A 22,148-nucleotide genomic window follows, 5' to 3' on the forward strand; every position below is an offset into this window, starting at 1 on the left:
ATGAAACCTCATGCGAAATAATTTTCATCCATAATTGCGAAGACATGCATGTAAAACTTATTTTGAAAATAATTTATTTTCCTTACTATTATTTGTGCATAGCCCATTTAGGAATCGTCATATTCGTATTTACGTGATTATTTTTATTTTTACTGTGTGTACAATGTTGATAGAGAATTTTTATTTTATGCACTGAATTAAAATATACAAGTACATGCATGTATGTGTTATTTACGTAATAATTTTGAAAGCAATAAGTTGTTTGTATTTCTAGACTATTTTTTTGATACCTTACTGTAAATACTATCACATTTTACGCATTCTCATTTGAGATTTTATGCTGAATTTTGCTATATAGATTTTAATATGTAATTTAGGAATTCTCGACAGTATGGCGCGTAAGTTTTGGGTACTGTAGTCTTGATATTTTGATAGATGTTAAAACTTCTAAATCTGGACTGCATGAATGAAATTTCCTTAGAGTGTGTATATCAGTTGTATGAATATAATCAACTGAGAATTCATTTTTTGTAGTTGTCACAGTTTTATCGATACGAAAAAGTATTGTTCTTTCTGTTACTTGTAAGTTCCTTTTTAAGTGAATTTTCATGTTCTACTTTCTAAGTGTTGGCTCAGAAGTAACATATAATGTACGCAATTTTTAGTTAATATTCCAATAATTGAGAGTTTACTGTAAACTTAGTTTTGCTGCCGTTGTACAATTTAAATTTAAAATAACTGTGTTTTAATATGTCTGATTTCTCAAACTGATAAATTATGTTAAATTAAGACATATTAGAGCTTGCCTTATTGCAAGGTTGTGGTTATTTTAGGATAACGGCATACTAAGCTAAGCTTTCATATTTCTTATATTTTATTATGTTGATGTGAAAATAAGCCCTATTTTGAAGCTGGTTCATTCATCGACAATAAATTCTGGCAGCGCTGATTGGCCACATCGTCAGAATTGAATTAATACTTCTTAATGTAATTAGATGCAGTATCAAATTCTCAGATATATGCGTAGAGGGTCATCAGTGCTGCCACTCCACTCTGCTTAGAAAAAAAAAACTAGGTGAAGTGTGTTCTTCCACATTCTTATTCCATCAATTCATTCCTCATCAACGGGGCCACGGTGGCTCTGTGGTAGAGCGTTCATCTCTGGCGCCTGGAGTCCCTGGTTTGATCGCAGCTCGCGCCAAATAAACTTTGTGGTGGACAATCACCGTGTGCGTGGGTTTCCTCGGGGATCTCACTTTCTTCATTCCACTATTTCATTCATTTCTCATCATCACCGTCTCCTTTAGCCTAGCCGGCATAATCGTGGGACGTAAAACTAATCTCATTTCATTTTCATTCCTCATCAATCATTTTCATTACTTATCAGTAGGGCAACCCTAAAAGCATAACAGCAATTTACACATATGGTTGCTACCTTGAACATGATGGTGGTCGTCTAAGGATCCAGAAGAAACTAATTTTAAAAGCATAATTTTAGAAAATAAAGCATAATTTACAATACATAGGACAATTCTTGGTAAATTCTGTTTAACTGCGTGTTTAACATTATTAATATTTTTAAAACCAATATTTACAATGCAAAATTACTGAGAAGGTAGCAATGCAACAAAGAAAAGCTTATTCTTATTTCGGTGTAATCCTTTGATGTGGAGAAAAGGAAAAAAGAAAACTTTCCGCCAATAATGAATAGTACACGAGAACTCCACACTATATTGTTATGTGTACCTCTTGAACTTGAGCACTTTCTGTGATTTTTGATGGCATCCTTTACCTTTCCTTTGAGTATTTTTGCACTTCTAAGGCGCGCAAGTGATAAAGAAAAAAACTGACTCGAGTAAAGCATATATCTTTCAGAGTCCATTAAGTAGAAAGTTTATTAAATATGAAAGAAACTGGTTGCATAAAATATTATTAAGTAGATCAAGATATAGAATATTTAATGTATAGTAAATATTATACACTATACATGATTAATGTAAAACAATGATTGCAATTAACAATAAAGCATAATTTGGAAAAAAAATTAAGCATAATGTGGGTTGCTCTAGTTATCAGTCTTCTGTAGCTTAAATAACACAACCATGAAACGTTGGAACTAGAAATTCATTTCATTCACCAATGAAAAGCAAGCATATTATTATTCACATTGAGATTAATCCTTTTAGAAGGCAGGAAAAGGTTCTAGTAAAATCAAAAATATACCCTAAGATAGGAGGCGAGAAAATATGACTTCCATTTCTTTGTGTGCGTAAATAAGGAATTTAATTATAAGTCCAGTCAGTTAAATTTGTATGTTAATTACAATTAAGTTTTTCTAAGCATATATCTAGCATTCGAGGAGAAATAATGAACTGTACTGTTTCGTAAATATCTATTTCAAAATGTCAGTAGAAAATCAAATGAAGAGGGCGTAAAATGTGAATAGCGCCATGCAACTGTGTACTATATCATTTTTAACAATATAAATATGCAATTCACGTTATGTTATTTGGAATTGATGCAACTTTACCTCCATATCAGGTTTTATAAACTGTGATGGATCTTGTTTTGAGAAAGTTAGAATTGTACCATGTAAGTCATAGTTTAGTGTAATTTTTTAAAATTTTTGGAAGGTGGTAAAGAATCTCACTATTGTATTCGATTCAATGAATTTGATGTTGATGAATTTAATTCAAAAAATGTGAATAGAATAAAATGATCAGAGTTTTTAATATTTTGTTTATTATCTCAATCCAGTTCATAAGAAAGTCGTTTAAAAGAATATTATTCTAAAGAGTGTAACAGCTAACTAAAAATTAGTTATTTACCAATAGGTCTTACTGTGGGAAAACTATGTACTCTCCACACGTTTCGGAACAAGCTAGTTTCATCTTCAGTGGTAGGGTAACACGGATATAGACGGAGGAGAGAAAAGGTGAAGGAAAGGGAATACATACCACCAATAAATAACATAAAGGATGGATGCCAAAATATCAACTAGTTTTCAACATTCTTACGTAGTTTATTAACACATTGGTACATTTTTTAAATTTATTTATTTATTTTTTTAATGGACATACATATGTTATAATTACTTACTGGAAACCTTAAGAATATTCCTAAATGTTTGTTCGAACATAAATGACACAGACTACTGATATACAGGGTGCTCCAGAGCGACCCAGACAATAACTTGGTCTCGAGAACGGTACATGTCATCAAGTTGAAATAAAAATTGCATCACAAATGTGGGTCCCAAGAATCAGTAGAAATTATTTACAAAATCCCGAAACCCCCCTTCGTGGTGTAAAGGGGGGCACATGTCCCGTTCTTTTGATTTTCAAATGGGAACGATATGTTTCGAATGCACATTCGAAAAGGTGGGGAAAAAATAAGATTGCCCTACGAAACATTTGTCCGTACTACCCTACCGTATTCCGTGTACTAAAAAAAAAAAAAAAAGTGCGCGAAATAGAGTATACCGAGTTTACTAAATAAGATAATGTAAGTACCGTCATAGTTTTGGGAAGTGCAAGACACACGCTTTCCAATGATGTGCCACATGGTGACTCAGGGTATAAAAAAAGAAACTGCGTGACCCCCCCCCAAAAAAAGGGGGGGTCCAAAGTAAGGTCACAACTCGAAAATTTCAAATGGAAAGGGGGGTCGAGTAATACCTCGTTGCAAAGGCCTCTGCAAATGTTAAAAGAATTCGAACACGATTTTGGAATCCACTAACCATTTTCAACATGGCGACCATAACAATATCGAAACCCTGAATTTCTAGTTCGTCATGAAGAAATAATGTAACTTGGGCCGCCCTTCACACTTTCCAGGCTTAGGACTGGCAACGATTTCCACTCACAATAAGGAATTCCTTGGCTTGTTTAACGGCTGCTTCGTCAACTAAAAAGGTCCTTCATTGTATAGAAAATGATTGTCACAACGTTGCTTGACAAAAGATAGTACATTAGTCTTAAGTGAAACAAAAAGAAAAACGAAATACAATGAGAAACGAATCATGAACGAAAACTAAAAGAATAGATAAAGCACTGACTTCGATGCACATTTACCAACTTACAGTAGATGTTCGAAATGCCTACCCTGTGACTCAATGCATTTCTACACACGGTAACTGAAATGATTCTGTGCCGCAATAATTTCCTCACTAATCTGCCTGCATGCAGCAACTATGCGCTCCATCTTGCTGTTCCTTGTTGTGGGGCGATGTTTATAAACGATTTCTTTAAGTTGTCCCCATAGATAATAATCTAAACATGTTAAGTCTGGTGACCTAGGAGGCCAGGGCACAGGTCCACCCCTACCTACCCAGCGACCACGAAATATTGCATTCACCTGATTCCTAGCTGTTCAAAATGTGCTGGGCAACCATCTTGTAGCCACGTGTGTGTCCTGATGTGTAATGGGACGTCTTCGAGAAGAATGGGCAATTGTTCTTGCAGAAATGCACGGTAAACAGCACCCGTAAGACTTGCTTCAAAAAAATGAGGTCCAATTATTCTTCCGCCGATGATTCCACACCACATATTCACAGACCATCTGCGTTGCTGATCAAACTCTTGCATCCACTGTGGGTTTACGGCGGCCCAATAATGTATGTTGTGACGATTTACCTGACCATCACTTTTAAATGTAGCCTCATCAGACCACAATACTATTTCGTCAAAGAATCGAGCATTTGCATGCACTTGAGCTTGAGACCACATGCAAAAGTCGAACCTGCTTTGAAAATCAGTGCCATGTAGCTCTTGAGGCAAGGACATAGTTATGGATGAAATGTGTTAGCCTTCAAAATCCTTGACACCGTAGTTGCACTGACACCAGAATCGCGAGCAACTTGCCTGATACTCGTGTGAGGATTAACACGGAAAGCTGCAAGTACATAGGCAGATCTATTATCTCGAACAGGCCGATCTATGCGTTCATTCTGGTGACTGCTAGACGGCTGAACATTCCCACTTCTGCGTCGACGTTCGGCAAGATTGCGAAACGCATGTCTTGAACGATGTTCCCGATCGGGATACCTAGCAGCATACACACGAGCAGCAGCGGAACTATTTCGTTGGCACTCACCCAATATCATGAGCATATCAAATGCTTCGTTTGTGAAAGGCATTTCAACTTATATGTCACGATTTGCCAATGCGAAGTAATTGACACAGATGCACACGACCACGAGAAATGTACGTTAACAAATCAGAGTTTTCACACAATCCCTTCGACGACGCAACGTCTTGCAACAGACAACGGTGAATGAGACCAAGATTGGAGTAGCGTATTCATGTTATCAGCGGAAGCACACTAGAACTGGCAGAAGAGCTAGGCACATCTCCACCTGTGCGACATAACTTGCATTGAACCGGGCAGTGTGAAAAGCTTACGGACAGTCAAATGGAATTTTACTTCTTTGTGGTACTATTACCTACCCGCCCTTTTTTGGTCAAGTGGGCAACTTCACTAGTACGTTTTATTTCTTCATGGCGAACCAGAAATTCAGGGTTTCGATATTGTTATGGTCGTCATGTTGAAAGTTTCCAAAATCGTGTTCGAATTCTTATAACATATGCAGAGGCCTTTGCAACGAGGTATTACTCGACCCCCATTCCATTTGAAATTTTCGAGTTGTGACCTTACTTTGGACCACCCCTTTTTGAAGTTACGCAGTTCTCTTTTAATACCCTGAGTCACCATGTGGCATATCATTGGAAAGCGTGTGTCTTGCACTTCCTGAAACTGTGACGGTGCTTACATTATCTTAATTAGTAAACTCGGTATACTCTATTTCGCGCACCTTCATTTTTTGAAAAAACAATTGATACACAGAAAACGGTAGGTAGTACGGACAAATGTTTCGTAGGGCAATCTTATTTTTTCCTCACCTTTTCGAATGTCCATTCGAAACATATCGTTCCCATTTGAAAATCCCAAGAACGGGACATGTGCCCCCCATTACACCACGAAGGGGGTCTTTCGGGATTTTGTAAATAATTTCTAGTGATTCTTGGGACCCACATTTGTGATGCAATTTTTTATTTCAACTTGATAGCATGTACCGTTCTCGAGGAAAAGGTATTGTCTGGGTCGCTCTGGAACACCCTGTATATGTTCTGTATGAGACTGAGTCCTATACAACACATGCTAATATTTAAGTTTGTAAGGAAGAAACGGTAAGAAGGAAGGTCAAACGGATATTTTCCCTAAGTCTGCGCCAATGTGTTAAGTACCAAGTCTAAAATGGTAGAAGATATGCCAAGCTGATCATAATATCACTATCATCCTCAATAAAAAAAAATCGTTGGGGCGGGGAGCGTGGTTCTGTAATCAAACTAGGAGGCGAGATCGTGTGGTGGGAAATGGTCTTAACTAAGTGTTGCATGATGGTCTCCGCAACTGCACTGTACTCAAGCTCCCAATTATAGTTCAGAGGCCTCATTAATAGTAGCTCCCATCTTATAACCTTACTGTTGCATAAAGATGCAGTAACAGACGTTGGTAAAACAGCTAGTCCTTTTAACGAGAAATTAAATATTATTTAACGTTACGTTAATTCTGACGATCGTGTATGATCCCGTACTTGTTTAACTTGATGAATAAAAGCTCATACAAGGTCTGATTTCAAAGGATGCGATGGTCCGATGGTAGAGCACTCCTTGTTCGATCTCAGCTCGTCTCAAGTGCTTTTGAGGTGGACAAACATATAGGCATGTTTTTTTTTCTTTCTTTCTTTTTCTTTTTTTCTTCGGGATCCTCCCCAGGATTCCTACCAACCTGGAATATTTGGAAAAGTTAGGTAAGTATTGATTCCTTCTCAGAATTCATATGTTTGGTCCTTACCAGGCTATTTTGTAGGGATATATATATATAATAAAATGAATGAGTTCATTTAACAAACCCTCGTTACCTACGTACACACTGTATACACACGTAGTACATGTATTAGATAAGTAACCTCTTGGTCGGGAAAAGTAAATTAGGTTTTTGATATTCTATATATAGATCTGGAAACTTGTAAATCGTGACCTGGAAGGGTAAGGGAATTCGTGCTTGCCAAATAAGTGGGAATCCTGCTCCGGTTTCTTTCCAAGTTCTTCATGCTGTCACTTTCTTTAGCCTCAGGGCATAAACGTGGATGTCCTTTTTTCATTTCAAAATCTGATTTCATACAAATGTACCTTTTGAATATGTTTAACTTAACTAACGCATGAAGTGGGGAGAAAAATATGTATATGAGATAATTGCCATGTGTTTACGAAGCAGTAATAAGCCCTCGTCATTGGATTCCAAAGTGCATCAACTGGATATTTGAGAAAAGTAGCTATGGGTACATATTGAATGCTTAAAGATAAAAACCTTACCGTGGCAAGTACAGACATTACCAATATATATATATATATTCGAAACTGGACTTCCAAGGATAGAAAGAAACCAGCTTAGATATTTCCAATCTAGCAGCGTAATTATTAAAGACCAGCAGAGTTGTGGCAAAAGAAAACTCCAAAAATGGTATATAAAATGTCAGTTTATATTGCAAATAATATATATATATATGTATGTATTTTTAGGTCATTAATTATTATTATCTTACACTAATTTACGTTAAGGATTGTAAATAGCGCCAATGAATAAGTCTAACTGTGAAAGTATCAATAGCCAAAACACGTCAAAATGATAAGATATATAGGTATATACTCGTAAACCATAGACAGTGTCGGAAAGAAAATACGCTAATGATGATGAAGATACGATATGCCGTTGTCTAGGACTACGAAAAGAAAAAAACATAGAAACCCTAACCTGGCAATTGACAAAATAGCCGTGCCATACAACTTATATCGTCTATCCGTTAAGATGCGTTTAAGATTTGAAAACCATCGTTCAGCAAATATCGATGAGGCAGAAGCACATCTGAAAAATGTTACAATTTTGAAATATAGCAAACCATTCATACTTTCCATATATTCGATTTGTTAACAATGGTTCATCCTCCCAGATGAGGAGCGTTAAATTACAGTCTGTCAAAAGTTCCGTCTCAAGGTAGCAGACCATAAAAAATAAACTAAATATGGAGAAAAAGAAATGTGTAATACAATATATATAAAGGTAAGTGACAGATAAATGGGTACAGCAGTTACTCAAATTGTCCATGTGGCTAGACAGTGTCGTAAACGACGCGGCCAATCATCAATGTCTGTTCGCTCTACATTCGTGTCTATGTTAGTCACTACTTTCACTATATCAGACTTAAAGCGGTTCACAGTCATGTGAGGTTAAGCACATATCTTTTCCAAAGAGGACCAGATCTTGTAGTCGTGAAGATTTAAGTCTGGACTGGACAAGGGCCATTCTTCGGTGGTGATGAACGCAATTTTGTTGCGACGAAACCACTCCTACGTCATCTTCGTCTTGAGTTGGTGCTGAGTCATGTTAAAACACTCAAAGCTTTGTTTGAACATAGTGGTGCCAAGAGATTTCACCACCTATCGAGAATGTCGTGGTACACTTTGGGTCCCGTTATCAAACCATTTTTGACAAAAATGGACGTCAGTGGGACCCAAGTACGACACACCCAGTCAAACAGTCATTGATACAGAGCGATGGCCTCGGTGAATACAAATTGCAATACCGATTGTAGCGTACACCCTATCAATTCTGTCTGCTAAAGTGTTTTTAGCTGGAAATTTTCTCATCTGTGAACAAAATTTGTCGATGCTTGTTACCCGCGTACTGTTGTAGACCCAACTTTGATCTGTCACGTCGTATATTCATCAAGCGCTGATTTAACAGCTGGCCTGTCCTGCGATAGGCATGTAGTTTAGGTCTTCATTGATGATCGCGACATGTTCATTTGCAAGGCCATGAATTTCTTCTTACGGATTGGATTTCGAGCAATTCTTGCCTTCACTACCTCAAACATGTCGGTCCCGGTGTCACTCACAGGGGACATAAAATATGACGATATTGTTCGTTCTTTACAACTTTAAAATCAGACTGGCAACATTGGAAGCTGTTTACAGGGCATGATCCATTTATGATCATCCCCTGTAAACAGCTTCCAATGTTGCCAGTCTGATTTTAAAGTTGTAAAGAAAGAACAATATCGTCATATTTTATATCCCCTGTGGGGAACGCCGGGACCAACATGGTTAATGACACCTGGTGTGCTAACGGAGCGAAGTTTATCCTCGACAGACATTTTATTATATCGCTGTATGAAGCGACAAACGAATTTCTGTGTAATGTTGTTTCTGCAGTAAGTGAGAGATGGTTGTCGGAGGGTGTCTGCACTTGTGTAGGGTCAAAACTACAACACAATCTTTTTTCAGGGTTCCCACTCGTCTTGGAAAACCTGGAAATGTCCTTGAATTAATTTTGTCGTGGAAATGTTCTTGAAAATACATTTCTGCCCTTGAAATTTACAGAAATACTGAATGTCATATTTTTCATAATTATGATGTTTTTAATTGATTGCTATTCCTATTTTTGTACTGAATAATAATTTGTCATGATCCTGCATATGTGAGTGTTGCTGGATTTTCTTTCTCTCAACAGGGTGGTTGCTCGGGAGAACTTCTTTCATTCACTAGTCTCTCAACTCATTCTTGGATGCTGTCTTCACTAGCACTGTTTTCCAGAAACTGTGCTTTGTACCAGTACCAATCCATAATCAGTCAGTAACCTTCTACATCAGGATGGCTATGTCACAGAAAAAAATTGTACTGCGACATGTGTCTAGAGAAGACATGTGTAAACGTGAACTGTTGTGGGCAATGAAGGTGGTAAAATCAAATACTCATACAACTCATGTTCAGACATTGGAAATCTATTTAGGGTCATGTTTCCAGACAGTGCATTTGGCCAAAAATTTAAGTGTAGGCCCACAAAGTTACATCGTTTGCTATGGTCTCCGTGAATATATACTAAAGATTCTTGTGAACAGTGTATGTGTAGGAGTCCAGCTTCTGTAGTATTTTCCGATGAGTGTCTCAACAAGGTACCTCAGTCTGAACAAATGGATATGGTTTTAGATACTGGAACACTGATGAAAATATGGTGAAATCCAGTACTTTGAGTTCCAGTTTTTAGGTCATACAGCGGCAGAACATTCATGTGCACAAGACATGCGATATGCGTTAAATACCCCCCCCCACACACACACACACATAGTCAAGGATAAAGTACAAGGGCACTACACATGCAGATATAAAGTACAGGTACGTTCTTTCTTATTTTCGTATCAGTCGATAATAAATCAAGGTCGCTTTGTTACCCCCTTGGTAAGTTCGTAGATACTCAATGAATAATCCCTAAAAGTATGAGCGTCCAGCTCCTTCGGGAACTGACGCGGCTTTACGTATACTATATCCAATATTTATTTCATATAAAACATTTTGAAACATTTATTTTATAAAACATGAATTATATCTTTGTTTTAAATTAATATATTTGGTATTCATATTTGGCGAACATCATTGAGGCTCCTGGAATGACTCGATCTACATTTGTTCGTTTCTCTGCCTGTACCACACACACTACACGGTACAACTTTCGGATTTTAAGTTTAAATTTTCAGGGTAGAAGCACGAGATACACTAAATTCCCTGTACAGATTTTTGACGACATACCAATGTAAAATTTCAAAAAGGCAGCCAGCTTTTCTAAACTGCAGCGAACAGAAAATTGTTGCAAGTTGCCACAATGGCAATCTTGAAATATAAATCACATTTTAATACCTTTGCCCCAAAAACATTGAAATATTTCGAAAAAAGAAACAAACCCGAAAAATCCTATATAGGCCCAGGTGGGTTGGTTTTTTTTTTTTCAGAAAAACCCGCTTTTGAGCTTCTCATTTAGTGCATGCTCTGCTAAAAGAAATTAAAAACTCTAACCTAGACTGAAAATGTAATAAATATGTTATAATTTGGAAGAACCGCCTGCTTGAGCAATGCCCTCAGGAAATTTTGAACTCACAGGTGAGGCGCCTACATATTTGCATTTCTTTTGAAATGATCTTTCAAAATTATATAACATATTTCTTAGCTTAATTTGACAAATTTTCGAGATCTAAAATAGGATAGCAAGCCCATTCTTTTCAATAACATGAGTTAGTACTATTTAATGAAAGTACAAAATTGATGAATTTCTATGCTAACTACACTACACCTAGGCGCTAGGTTATATTCCTAAATTGCACACCTCTTTTTAAAATCAGAATATAAATTTCCAAACATATCTCATCACTCCCTGCACCACTCTTCATTTTCTCCACTTTTTTGCTCTTTGCCCCACGTAAGATCGCCGAAGATGATTGAATTTCAATTTCACATCTTCCGGTGAGGTGCCAGGTCTCAAAACGCACACTCGGCTAGCAATATCTTCTAGTGCCTTCTGCCGTGCATGCCTATCGAGTGTTGATTTTGTATTTTACAAAAAATTATGCTCTTCGTATGCACTAATAAGTGCGCAAATAGCTTCTTTGCTGCAACTTATTTTCCATCTAAAATATTATGCACATATCACTTCGTATCGTAATCAAATATGGCGGCTGCCAGAGAGTAAACAAATTTGTTTGCACTTTCTCTCACCTGGTGTTGCTTAAATCGAAATCTTAAAGTATCCACACACGGTCCACGGTTTGTGCAAACAAGGCTGTTTGTGCAAACAGTTTGACTGTGTGTAGCGCTGTATGAACTGTTTGCGCAAACGTTTGTGCAAACATTTTCCACATCGAACTCGTTCGAAAATTGTTTACACGAACATGATGTTTGTGCAAACATGAGCTTTATTTCCGCTATTTCTTGCGCTATGGCGTCAATGAATAGGAATCAAGAATTCTGGCGAGAATTTATTGACCTATATCGAAATTTACCTGAACTGTGAAAGGTAAAGAGTGAAGATTATAAAAATGGGAATTTGAAAAATGCGGCATATGAGAAGTTAGTGAATAAAATGAAGGAAATAGATCGTTTCTTGAACCACTGTTTCATCCACACTCTCTTCTTTCCTTTTGGTTTCGCGGGTATTTCCTCTTCCAAAGCACAAGCAATTACTATCGCTAAACAAGCTGCTTCAGTGGACATGCTTACGCGATTGAACTGAAGTTTGTGCAAACAGTTGAATCGTGTATGGCAAAGTGTTTGCGCAAACACGATGTTTGCACAAACCGTGGACCGTGTGTGGGTCCTGTTACGAATTTTCTTTCCGAAATAGAGCGTGCTCTAAACACGAGAAATATCGTAGGATCGTTCAGAACATGGGAAATGACATGCGATCTGATGCCATACACATTGAGATTTTGACTTTAGGAAAAATCGTACGAGATTTCCTAGGATCTATCCGATAGTGTATAGCAGCTCTAACTGTTAGTTTTGATTGGCTGATGGAAAAGGTTTTTCCTCTAAATCTAAACATCAGATTCAATACCCTAATTTAAATTCGAACGGTTTTCCACGGTGAAGATCTTCCAGTACCTAAAGCTCCAAAGAAGATACCTCATATGTTCCAAGCAACAAGGAAGATGTAGAGTTTCAGCCACCTACATCCCAGTCAACATCACCTCATTTGGTTACACAAGATGAACATAACTATCTTGTACGAGATTTAAATTTTCATTTTTAAAAAAATCGAGATTGCTGAGCTCCAGGTTGGAATCTCTTAGCTCAAGATGTTAAAATAAGTTTGTTTAGGAAACGACAGTCATTTTGAGGACTATTTTATTGAAAATGGAAGCATTGTTTATTGTAATGATATTTATTATTTATTTATTTATTTATTTATTTTGCGTTCAAGAGACCGTAGTATTGTACATTTTTGTACTCATAAAAAGTTCTTCAATTTTTCCATACAAGACATAAAATATTTCGATTCATGAAAAATTGTTTCCTTTGTTCCTGCATGGTACTGAAAATTGCCTGAGCCATGAAAATTTTCAGATTCTTTAAACGATCTTTCACTTTCTAACATTTCTATACATAATTTCAATCAATTTTATGAATACTGAGGAAATGTTACTTGATCACTGATATTTGTTAAGAACGGAAATTTTTTCCCGAAAAAAAATAGAAGAAAATTTTCCACCTCACATCACGGCTAAACAACGATGTAGGAATAAGTGGAGTATGTTTTTATGAATCGGAAAATTATCCGTTTCAAATTTTTCCGGAAAATTTTCATCACTGTACAGGATAGACAATTTTTCGATTCATGAAAACTTGTTTCACTTGCTCCTACATAGTACTGAAAATTGTCTGAGTCATGAAAATTTTCAGATCCTTTAAATGATCTTTCACTTTTTAACATTTCTATACATGATTTCAATCAATTTTATGAATACTGAGGAACTGTTATTTGATCACTGATATTTGTTAACGGAAAATTTTCCGGAAAAATATAGAAGAAAATTTTCCACCTCACATCAGGCTAAACAACGATGTAGGAATAAGTGGAGTATGTTTTTATGAATCGGAAAATTTTCCGGTAAATTTTCCGTTTCAAAATTTTTCGGAAAATTTTCATCACTGGCCATGACAAACATTCCCAGGACCCACCTCAATCATGCCTGCCGACTGTTTCGACATCGTTTAGAGGTTGTTATTGCGGCAGATGGCGGTTTCATAGAATGATATCCTGTATTGAGTCTGTCTTCACGTGTACATAATGTCCAATAATGTGTACATAATCTTACGTCTCTGGTCCTTTTTCCGTGGATGGAGCTCCCTCGTGGCTAAGCGGTTAGCATACGCGCTTTGGCGTGGGAGACCCGGGGAGCTCATGCTGTTCGGATTCCACGTTAATCAGTAGGTCCACGTCTCATATAGCCTCGCTGCTGAAAGAGACGCTAAACTAAAATCAACTCAACTCAGTTTTTCCGTGGATGTTATTTTGTTCTCAAATAGCTGCCGCACCCTTTATCTTAAGACTTGGAACACTAGCGCCATCTCATGCACAAAAGGTGCAATACCTTTATTAGTCTGCGTGATATTTATTAAGTTCAGGGGTAAAAGTGAGGGGGAACGCACGGGACGTCGTTCATAAAAAATTATAATGGGCAAAGATAGGCAGGGGGACGGCGTGATATCATGCCGCTATCTATCGTCCCCCTACCTTTTCAGATCCACTTTTACCCCTGACGCGGTTTTATGACATTCGTTGCTGGTAAGTAAAAAAGCTGGTGTTTGATTACATTTAAAAACGATTTCGAAAAGTTTTCATAGTCGATTCGGTTTGCTCACAAGAACCGGTTGTTTTCTATCCAAAATTTCGGGTTTAAACCTGGTCTAAATGTAATCATTCATAATTGATTTTATTCGTTTTTGTGTACAGTTATGGATGATTAGATTCCTCCCTAAAGGTTTAGTAAGAGCGCACTGCAAGCCCATTGGATGATGCCACACGCCGATTCGGGTGACGCGAGCTTTATTTATTTATTTTTATCAAATCGGTTGGTTTTTTAAACTAACTTTTTGCTTCTTCGTTAACTTGCTTGGAAGTGATTACTACAAAAGGATAGTGTCTTCAGCGAAAAATCACACTGGTTTTAAGTAAAATCTCGAACTACTGGAGAAAAGTGAAAACTGTTTCGGTGATAAACGGTACCCATTTTACCCATCCCTAGAAGAAACCCAAGAAAGAGACGTTACGGTAGTTGTTTTCGGGAGTCAAAGTGAAGGGCGAGTGGGAAATTACCAAACATTGATTTTACAATCATTCACTTTCATTAGTGGGACGTTAAACTATTTTTTTTTTAATTTTAAATTATTAGAAAAAGGTAGCTCTTCTGTACATATTGCAAATTAAAATAGATCCAAGAGATTTATTCAACATTAGCTATTAATAATCGAGGCAGTAAACAAAAAGAAGTAGAAAGGAAATAGTCAATTGTTGAGAACGCTGTTACCAAGGTAAAGTGAATTATATTGTAATTGTCAAGGCGTTTTCTATGAAGTCGGCATTCGTTTGCTTTAAATAATTTTTTTAATACGATTGCATCATACGCTAATAGAGTATTTGTGAAGAAACATCTCCAATACTCCACATCCAGTATTGTACATAAAATGGAAAATTTTGAAATACCAGTATTGATAGGAGAAAAACTTTACATATCATGTAAAAAGGAGCTATGTGTACACGAACTGAAAGAGTATGTTGACACCAACTTCTACTATCAAAATCGAAGCCTATCCACAAGTCTTTTCTCAACCTGGATACAATGTGCTGTAGACATTGGGTACATTCAAAAAAAAGAGTCCAAATTCTCGCTTTCAACATTCGTGCAAAGTCAGTTGGAAATTAGGCGGAAGTATGAAAAATGTAGAGAAGCCTGCGATTGGAGAGTATTGTGGAAAAAATTTTGCCAAGAGTGCCGTGCAAGACTAAAAAGACTGTTGTACGAGATTTTGGAAGAAATTCTTGAGGAGTTACTTCGAAGAGTGCGTGCGAAGCAAAGGAGTGATAGAAGAAGACACAGCACAAGAAGTAGGAGCCGGAGGAGGAGCAGAAGCAAAGCAACTACTCGCAATTCAAGAAAAAGAAATGCAAAGCTCACATCACGATCGGAATCAACATCGTCGTCTGCTTCTTTTGATCGAAGAGAAGCAAGGGGTGCATTCGCACAAGACCGTCTTCCCAAGTTCACCAGTCGTCATTCAAGAGAAAGAAATGCAAAGCTCACATCACGATCGGAATCAACATCGTCGTCTGCTTCTTTTGATCGAAGAGAAGCAAGGGGTGCATTCGCACAAGACCGTCTTCCCAAGTTCACCAGTCGTCATTCAAGAAAAAGAAATGCAAAGCTCACATCACGATCGGAATCAACATCGTCGTCTGCTTCTTTTGATCGAAGAGAAGCAAGGGGTGCATTCGCACAAGACCGTCTTCCCAAGTTCACCAGTCGTCATTCAAGAAAAAGAAATGCAAAGCTCACATCACGATCGGAATCAACATCGTCGTCTGCTTCTTTTGATCGAAGAGAAGCAAGAGGTGCATTCGCACAAGACCGTCTTCCCGAATTCAACCGCGGACATAAGAACCGCAGGACACCAGGAAGGAGGAATAAATAACAATGTGAAGAAAAAGAGGGTTCAAGTACGAGCATTTCTAAACCAACTCCTATGTACATTGATCAACAAAAAGAGAATTGTATTAAAAGACCAGAATTCCTTAAGGTAACCGTTGTATAGGCCTACCGGTAAAATTTTTTCACATTATTTGTGTTACAATAACTGTCACTATATAATTTTACACCATACAATAAACCTATTAGCGTAATGTTTTGATCTTATTTCTAATAGTACTAAATATCAACTCCAATTGGTTAAACTCTCATGTATTTAAATCCCTGTATCATTGGAAAGCAGTGGAAAGAATTGAGGGAGATGAATGATTAAGGCAAGTGAATGATAAAAGAATTGGTGGATTCAGAATATGGGAGGAAACGGGAGTACCCCAAGAAAACCCGCGGACAGAATAATGCCCACCACAAATTTAATTGAACTAATTTAATATTTTGGGAGTATGTTTAGTACAAGGGGTCCAGAAGCACGTAAAAAACAGAAAATTTACAGGAGAAATGAATGATGCAAGTACCTAGACGTAACAGAACATAACTAAATCTAAGCTAACCTGAACTAACCTAAACCAACCTACTATTAGTAGAAATAAACGAAATTCTATATTCTTTGGAAAAGTATGCTGGACGCATAAACTAATATAACATAAACTATCCAAACCTAACCTACACTTATCTAAATTAACATAACCTACCCTAAACTAACCTAATGTGAGCAGAAATTACCAAAATTTTAACATATTTTGGAGGAAAGAGCTGGACCCCTTGTGCTAAACATAGGCCATATTTTGTTTTCTACTTGAAAATAGTTTAATTTGCTGGCACTTGAAGCGAAATGACGTAAAGTAGCATAGCCTCGTGTATTGTAGTGCAAGGACAAAAATGAAAGGGTTAAGCTTAGAGTTGCCCCCTCCGTTTTTTTTTTTTTTTAATAAAAATTAGCAAATTTACAAGAGAAATGGGGTAAGAAGTGATTATTTGGAGTTCTTACGTGATGCTTAGGTGTGAAAGCTTGGCAGTAAAGTTTGTTTAATACGAGAAAAGGTATGTAGAAGTGGGTAATATTTGCAGGATGCGGAAGGTTTGATGACTGGACAGTATGGTAATCGTATAGGATGGGGAATCGGTGCGTTGAATATGATATTTCCGCATAGAGTTTTACAGAATTATATGAGAATAAAGAAGAAAATCAATTAATTTTTTTAATAAGAACAATGGATTATTCAATTTAAGTGATAATTAGAGCTCATATTAGAAACTGTTCCGGTCACTGTTCTAGTCTAACTAGTCTTACCAGGCAACGTAACCGAACCTAAACTAACCAAACCTAACCTAACCTAATAATTTTTAATGTTAACTGCATTTTTCTGGGTTGGAAACTGGAGGGGCAACTCTAAATTTAAGCCCAGTGAAATAATAATATAGATTTAAAAATAACAGAACATAACAGGGTGAACTGCCGCAGATTGCGACCCCGAAATACAAAATTTAAGGAAAAATGAACAGAATCAGATGAAATGTAGAATTGAGGGTAACAAACCTTGGAAAGGTCCTCGCTGTAGGATGGTTAGTAAGGGAGAACGTAAAATAAATTGACTATGTGTTCACGGATTGATGGGATACTAGGGATTGATGGGATCCAAGGTACTAATTTTGCACAGTAATACTATACTAATGTATATGGATTTAGGAAAGTGTAAAAGAAGCATGAAAATAATACTAATAAAAATAAAAAATTGTGATTAATAGTGAAAGCCAGAAATGAAACAAAGATAAGTGTAGGTAAGATTTAATTGGAAGTTTGTTCAATACAGAGATTAGCTAACCTTAGTTGAAAATTTTCGTTTAAATAATTATTTATGTTATAAAGAGTATACATTAATTTGACACATCCCATAGTTTGTATAAATGAAGTTAAATATTATTACAACTAAGTAAGTAAAGTCCCTTGACAGCAGGTTAAAATATTCTTGAGGTAATACAAAAAGTTTAACATTCTTCACTAATACAAGTTATTGTGATAAGCCTCACAACAGCATCCTCAAACCTTCGCCGAGATTACAAACAAAAGATCTCCTCCAGTTCCTTACCAGAGGGTAGCGTTCCCAAAACTGATGCAACGTTCCCTCTTTGTACTGCCATGCTGATGCGTTGCAGTAGAAACGAGGCTGCTCTAGCATCTCCTGACGATAAACGAATGCGATGACCAACTTCTTTTATAATGTTAAGGCCTTCGGGACCCCATGAACCACCCGATTCGACAGCTATAGCGACAAAATGATATTTGTCGAGTAAATTGCTATATTTCCTGCGCTTTTCTGTTTCCCGGCGAGCAGCCACGTTGCCAGCTTGTGCTGAGGAAGAATGTATATTTGAAGGGGCGAAGGTGTCGGAACAAGTAAAATCCCATAGAAGTGCTTTTCCTTTCTTCCACGGTATTAGAGTCATACCATCTGGACTCTTGCCGTCTGCACGACTGCATCCCAACGGTTCACATATAGAAGGAACGCCTGCTGAAATTAGTGCCCTCATGATAATGTCGTTGACGCTGGAGTGGCGTGAATATCTGCCCGCACTATTGGCACAGGAGAGTCCATGAAGGCCCTTCTTGTCTACGACACTTCTACAGGCAGGACATCTGTGTTGCTCGCAAACATCTGCTCCCAAACGCAGTGCACTAGCAATTCGAAAACTGTCATTGGGAAGATGTAATCCTAAAGAAGGTGACGGGATAGCATGAAGCCAAGCGCCTGCTTCTGGAGATGATGTAGCTAGAAGTCTGGCCTTATCTCCTGGGTTATCGGATGACTGAAGTAGAGCTGAAAAGTGATGATTTATAAGAGGATCGTCCCAAGAGGATTGTAGTCCTCTCTTATCAAGGTCAGGGGGATCTCATCCCACTATAGATGACCACTTAGCAATGCTATCGTTGACATCCGAATCCGATACTAGGCTAAGATCTTGTTGGAGAATGGTCTCGATCAATGGCTTAGCGCCATAGAATGAAGACAGAAAGGATGAAATAGCCAGATCCATGGCGCGACGAATGCCGAGACCTCCGTGGTTAACAGGAAGGGACGCCTGCAGCCAAGAGTTATTGTTGAGTGAACAATTCAGGATAGATTCTAGACCGGTTTTCAAGGTGTTGTCATAGCATTCCAGTAGATCAGCATCCCGCCAAGAAGGAGCACAGCGAAGAAAATATAGCAGCCTTGGCATGGACAATGAGGCACGTAGTAGGTAAAAGGCAGAGTGAGCTGAAATCAAGGAAAGACGTGTAAAGAAGAATTCTAATTTAGAAATTTTGTCTTTTAATATTGTTCGTCTTGCCTCATTAGATAATGCTGCTCCTAATAAGCTGGCGTCATCTGTCGAAATTCTTTGAATCCCAGGCGCGGCTTCGTCAAACAGCTTGAAGAGATTATTAGACTGCTCATTGGAAACTCCGAGAAAGCTGACCTCACATTTGGAGAAATTCATTTGCAATCCGATCTCCTTAGCCCGTCTACGGATCATTTCTAATGTCTCTAGTACTGTATCCTTGTCTCCAGCTATAGTCCCGTCATCCAAATACCATATGTTCAGTTCTGTATTGATACTATTAACGATGGATTGTAAAGTTAGTGCGAACAAACCAGGGCCAAGAGGGTCGCCTTGTTGTACGCCACGCTGAGAGAGGCTTATTTCATCTCCTAAGTATAAGTTGCTCGGTTGCGAGTAGCACTGATGTACGTATCGATAAATTGATGGAAAATTGTTTTTTACCTGTATGAGCATAGAATCACGATTCAGCTCGTTGAATGCGTTTCTAAAGTCTATCTTCAGAAACACTTTCTCCTGATGGTGTGGAAAAGAGTAGTACATACGAGCAGCGTGGACTGCTGCTTCTGCTCCATGTGAGACGCAAACTCCCAGTTGGTGTGGGGATAGAAAAAGTGTTAGAGGTTCTCTAATTCTATGGCAAATTATTTTCGCTGACAATCTCCTCCACACATTGCCTACTGCGATGGGACGAATGCCGCCACTTTTCTTCCTCAAAGCTATTAGTGATGCTCCAAAGAAAATAGGTCTAATTTCCATGGGCACATCACCCGAAATAATCAAGTGGAGAAAATCACAGATGGCGTTAGTCAGGTGTTCTTTAGCTTTGCAGTCTTGGGAGAGTAGGAGGTCCTTTAATATTGAAGGACGGAGACTGTCCATACCTCCTGATGACCCGGAAGGAAATGATTTAAGTGCCTTCGTAAACTCGTCAGCTGATACTCTTGGCACTGGGCTCAATGAGATCGGGAGGTTCAAAAGGGTGGCTGTGAGCCGGGTTTTTCTCTTTTAATGCTTCTAATACAGATCCATTCGGAGAAGCTATAGTATCTTCTGAGATGAGAAGCCGTACTGCGTTGCGGACATCACCATCTACTAATTTGTTCTCGACATTCTTAATGTTAAAAGTGGAATTTACTGGTCGTCGAGCTTTGAAGGATTTTTTACTGTGGTTAGGAAGGGCTTCGCAACGAGAATCAGACCAACATCGCACTCTTTGTTTAACCCATGATGTTAAATTATTCACTTTGTCAGCTTTTGATGGCACGCACAGTGTAACGTAAGGAAAAAAGAAGAGATCCATCCAAGCTTCTGAGTCATTTGTACGTACAATCTGTTGCAATAACTCACACAGAGAGTCTGCCACTGTGGCTCTAGCCCCTCGAGGCACCCTGCGCAACATTGGAATAGAAGGCTTTAATCTTGCTAGAAGCTTATTGCATTTGGAGATCAAAATTTTTCTTGGGTGATCGACATTGATGTTGAACTCGTTCATATTCTGAGCGGTTAGCAAGCGCTTTTGGTGTGGGAAACCCGAGTTCTATTCTGTTTTTCGGATTCCACGTTAATCACTAGGTCCCGTCTCATATAGCCTCGCTGCTGAAAGGGACGTTAAACTCAAAATCAACTCATCTCCTTCATATTCACTAGTTCGGAGTTGTTTCTTTGGTGCGATATCTATTGTAATAGTTCACAAAACATACCTGAACGAGCGACAGCTAGCGAAGGGAGTTGAAGCCCCGCAGGGTTTGTTGTTTTCTACCTTTATCACAAGGCTCAAGTCCCTGTGCGACCCAAAGTACTGTAAATTTTTTGCCCAAGTATGTACCCCGTTAGTACTTTCAGATAAAGAAATGTTGATAAAATTCCGTGTCAGGGAGCCAATACAAGATTTAAGAACAGTTTTCGTTATTTTCTTAAGGTATTTTAGGGCGTGCAAGTTTACTTTTGGCGCACAACTCGAAATAATTGTTCAAAAATTAGAATTATTTCACTAATTTCCTTCTTATTGTTTCCTAAATGATTTGCCCTGCGCAATATGAAAGTATCACACATGCCATAGTTAAAATTCAAGGGCGACATCATAAGCAATTGTTGGAAAGATAAAATTCTCTTACGATTTGCGTATTCATACGAAGTCCGGATATACGGATAAAAACTAGTGAAAAACACAAATCAACCAGTGCTAGGTGGCCACTAAAAGTACGAATGCTATTTAACCGAACCATGGCAGAGCGAAAAGAGAGCCCGATTATCAGCAAGGGGTACGTCCGACGCGGGTGGGTCAACGAAGGTGGGTATACACGTAAACGTGTGGGTCTTCGCCATGGTATGAGTTTCAATAGCGCTTGTTGTGGTTTCATACTAGTATCGCTCGACTTGTGAACATAAAATAAAACTTCTGTACACTGTGCAGAAATACACCGCAGGTGGAAAATAGTTTCGGTCCATGTTCCGTTAAGGGGGTCCAAAGCTAGTAAAAAGCCACATGATTTACAGGAGCGAGAAGATGTTGGGAATGTAATGGAAAGGGTATGTGGTGCAACTGTGAGCTAAAAATATAAGTAGTTTGTCAGTTGTATGTTGTGAAGGGAGGCGGGAGAATTGGAAATTATGGAGGGAAAATAAGTAGTGTAAATGTCAAAATGCGAGTGTCAACCGTGAAGGGAAATGGCAGCATCGTGCGTTTCTTGTGACATTTCAATACTCAACTTCGTACGACCATACCTAGGCAAGGAGAAGA

The 22,148-nt window shown here is 38.0% G+C and overlaps 1 protein-coding gene across 1 annotated transcript; it reads right to left on the reverse strand.

Moving 5' to 3' along the window:
- Positions 1 to 2,986: 2,986 nt before the first annotated feature.
- On the reverse strand, positions 2,987 to 11,596 carry LOC145685861 (uncharacterized). The gene is made up of 2 exons (XM_081758504.1): positions 11,215 to 11,596; positions 2,987 to 6,789 (listed from the first exon to the last, which is right to left on the reverse strand). Exon 2 carries the CDS (start codon positions 5,135 to 5,137, stop codon positions 4,787 to 4,789), a length of 351 nt encoding a protein of 116 aa, XP_081614630.1. The 5' UTR covers positions 5,138 to 6,789; positions 11,215 to 11,596; the 3' UTR covers positions 2,987 to 4,786.
- Between the last annotated feature and the right edge of the window lie 10,552 nt (positions 11,597 to 22,148).

The sequence above is a fragment of the Thermobia domestica genome, chromosome 5, assembly GCF_964235325.1.
Source record: "Thermobia domestica chromosome 5, izTheDome1.hap1.1, whole genome shotgun sequence".
NCBI classification, from domain to species: domain Eukaryota; kingdom Metazoa; phylum Arthropoda; class Insecta; order Zygentoma; family Lepismatidae; genus Thermobia; species Thermobia domestica.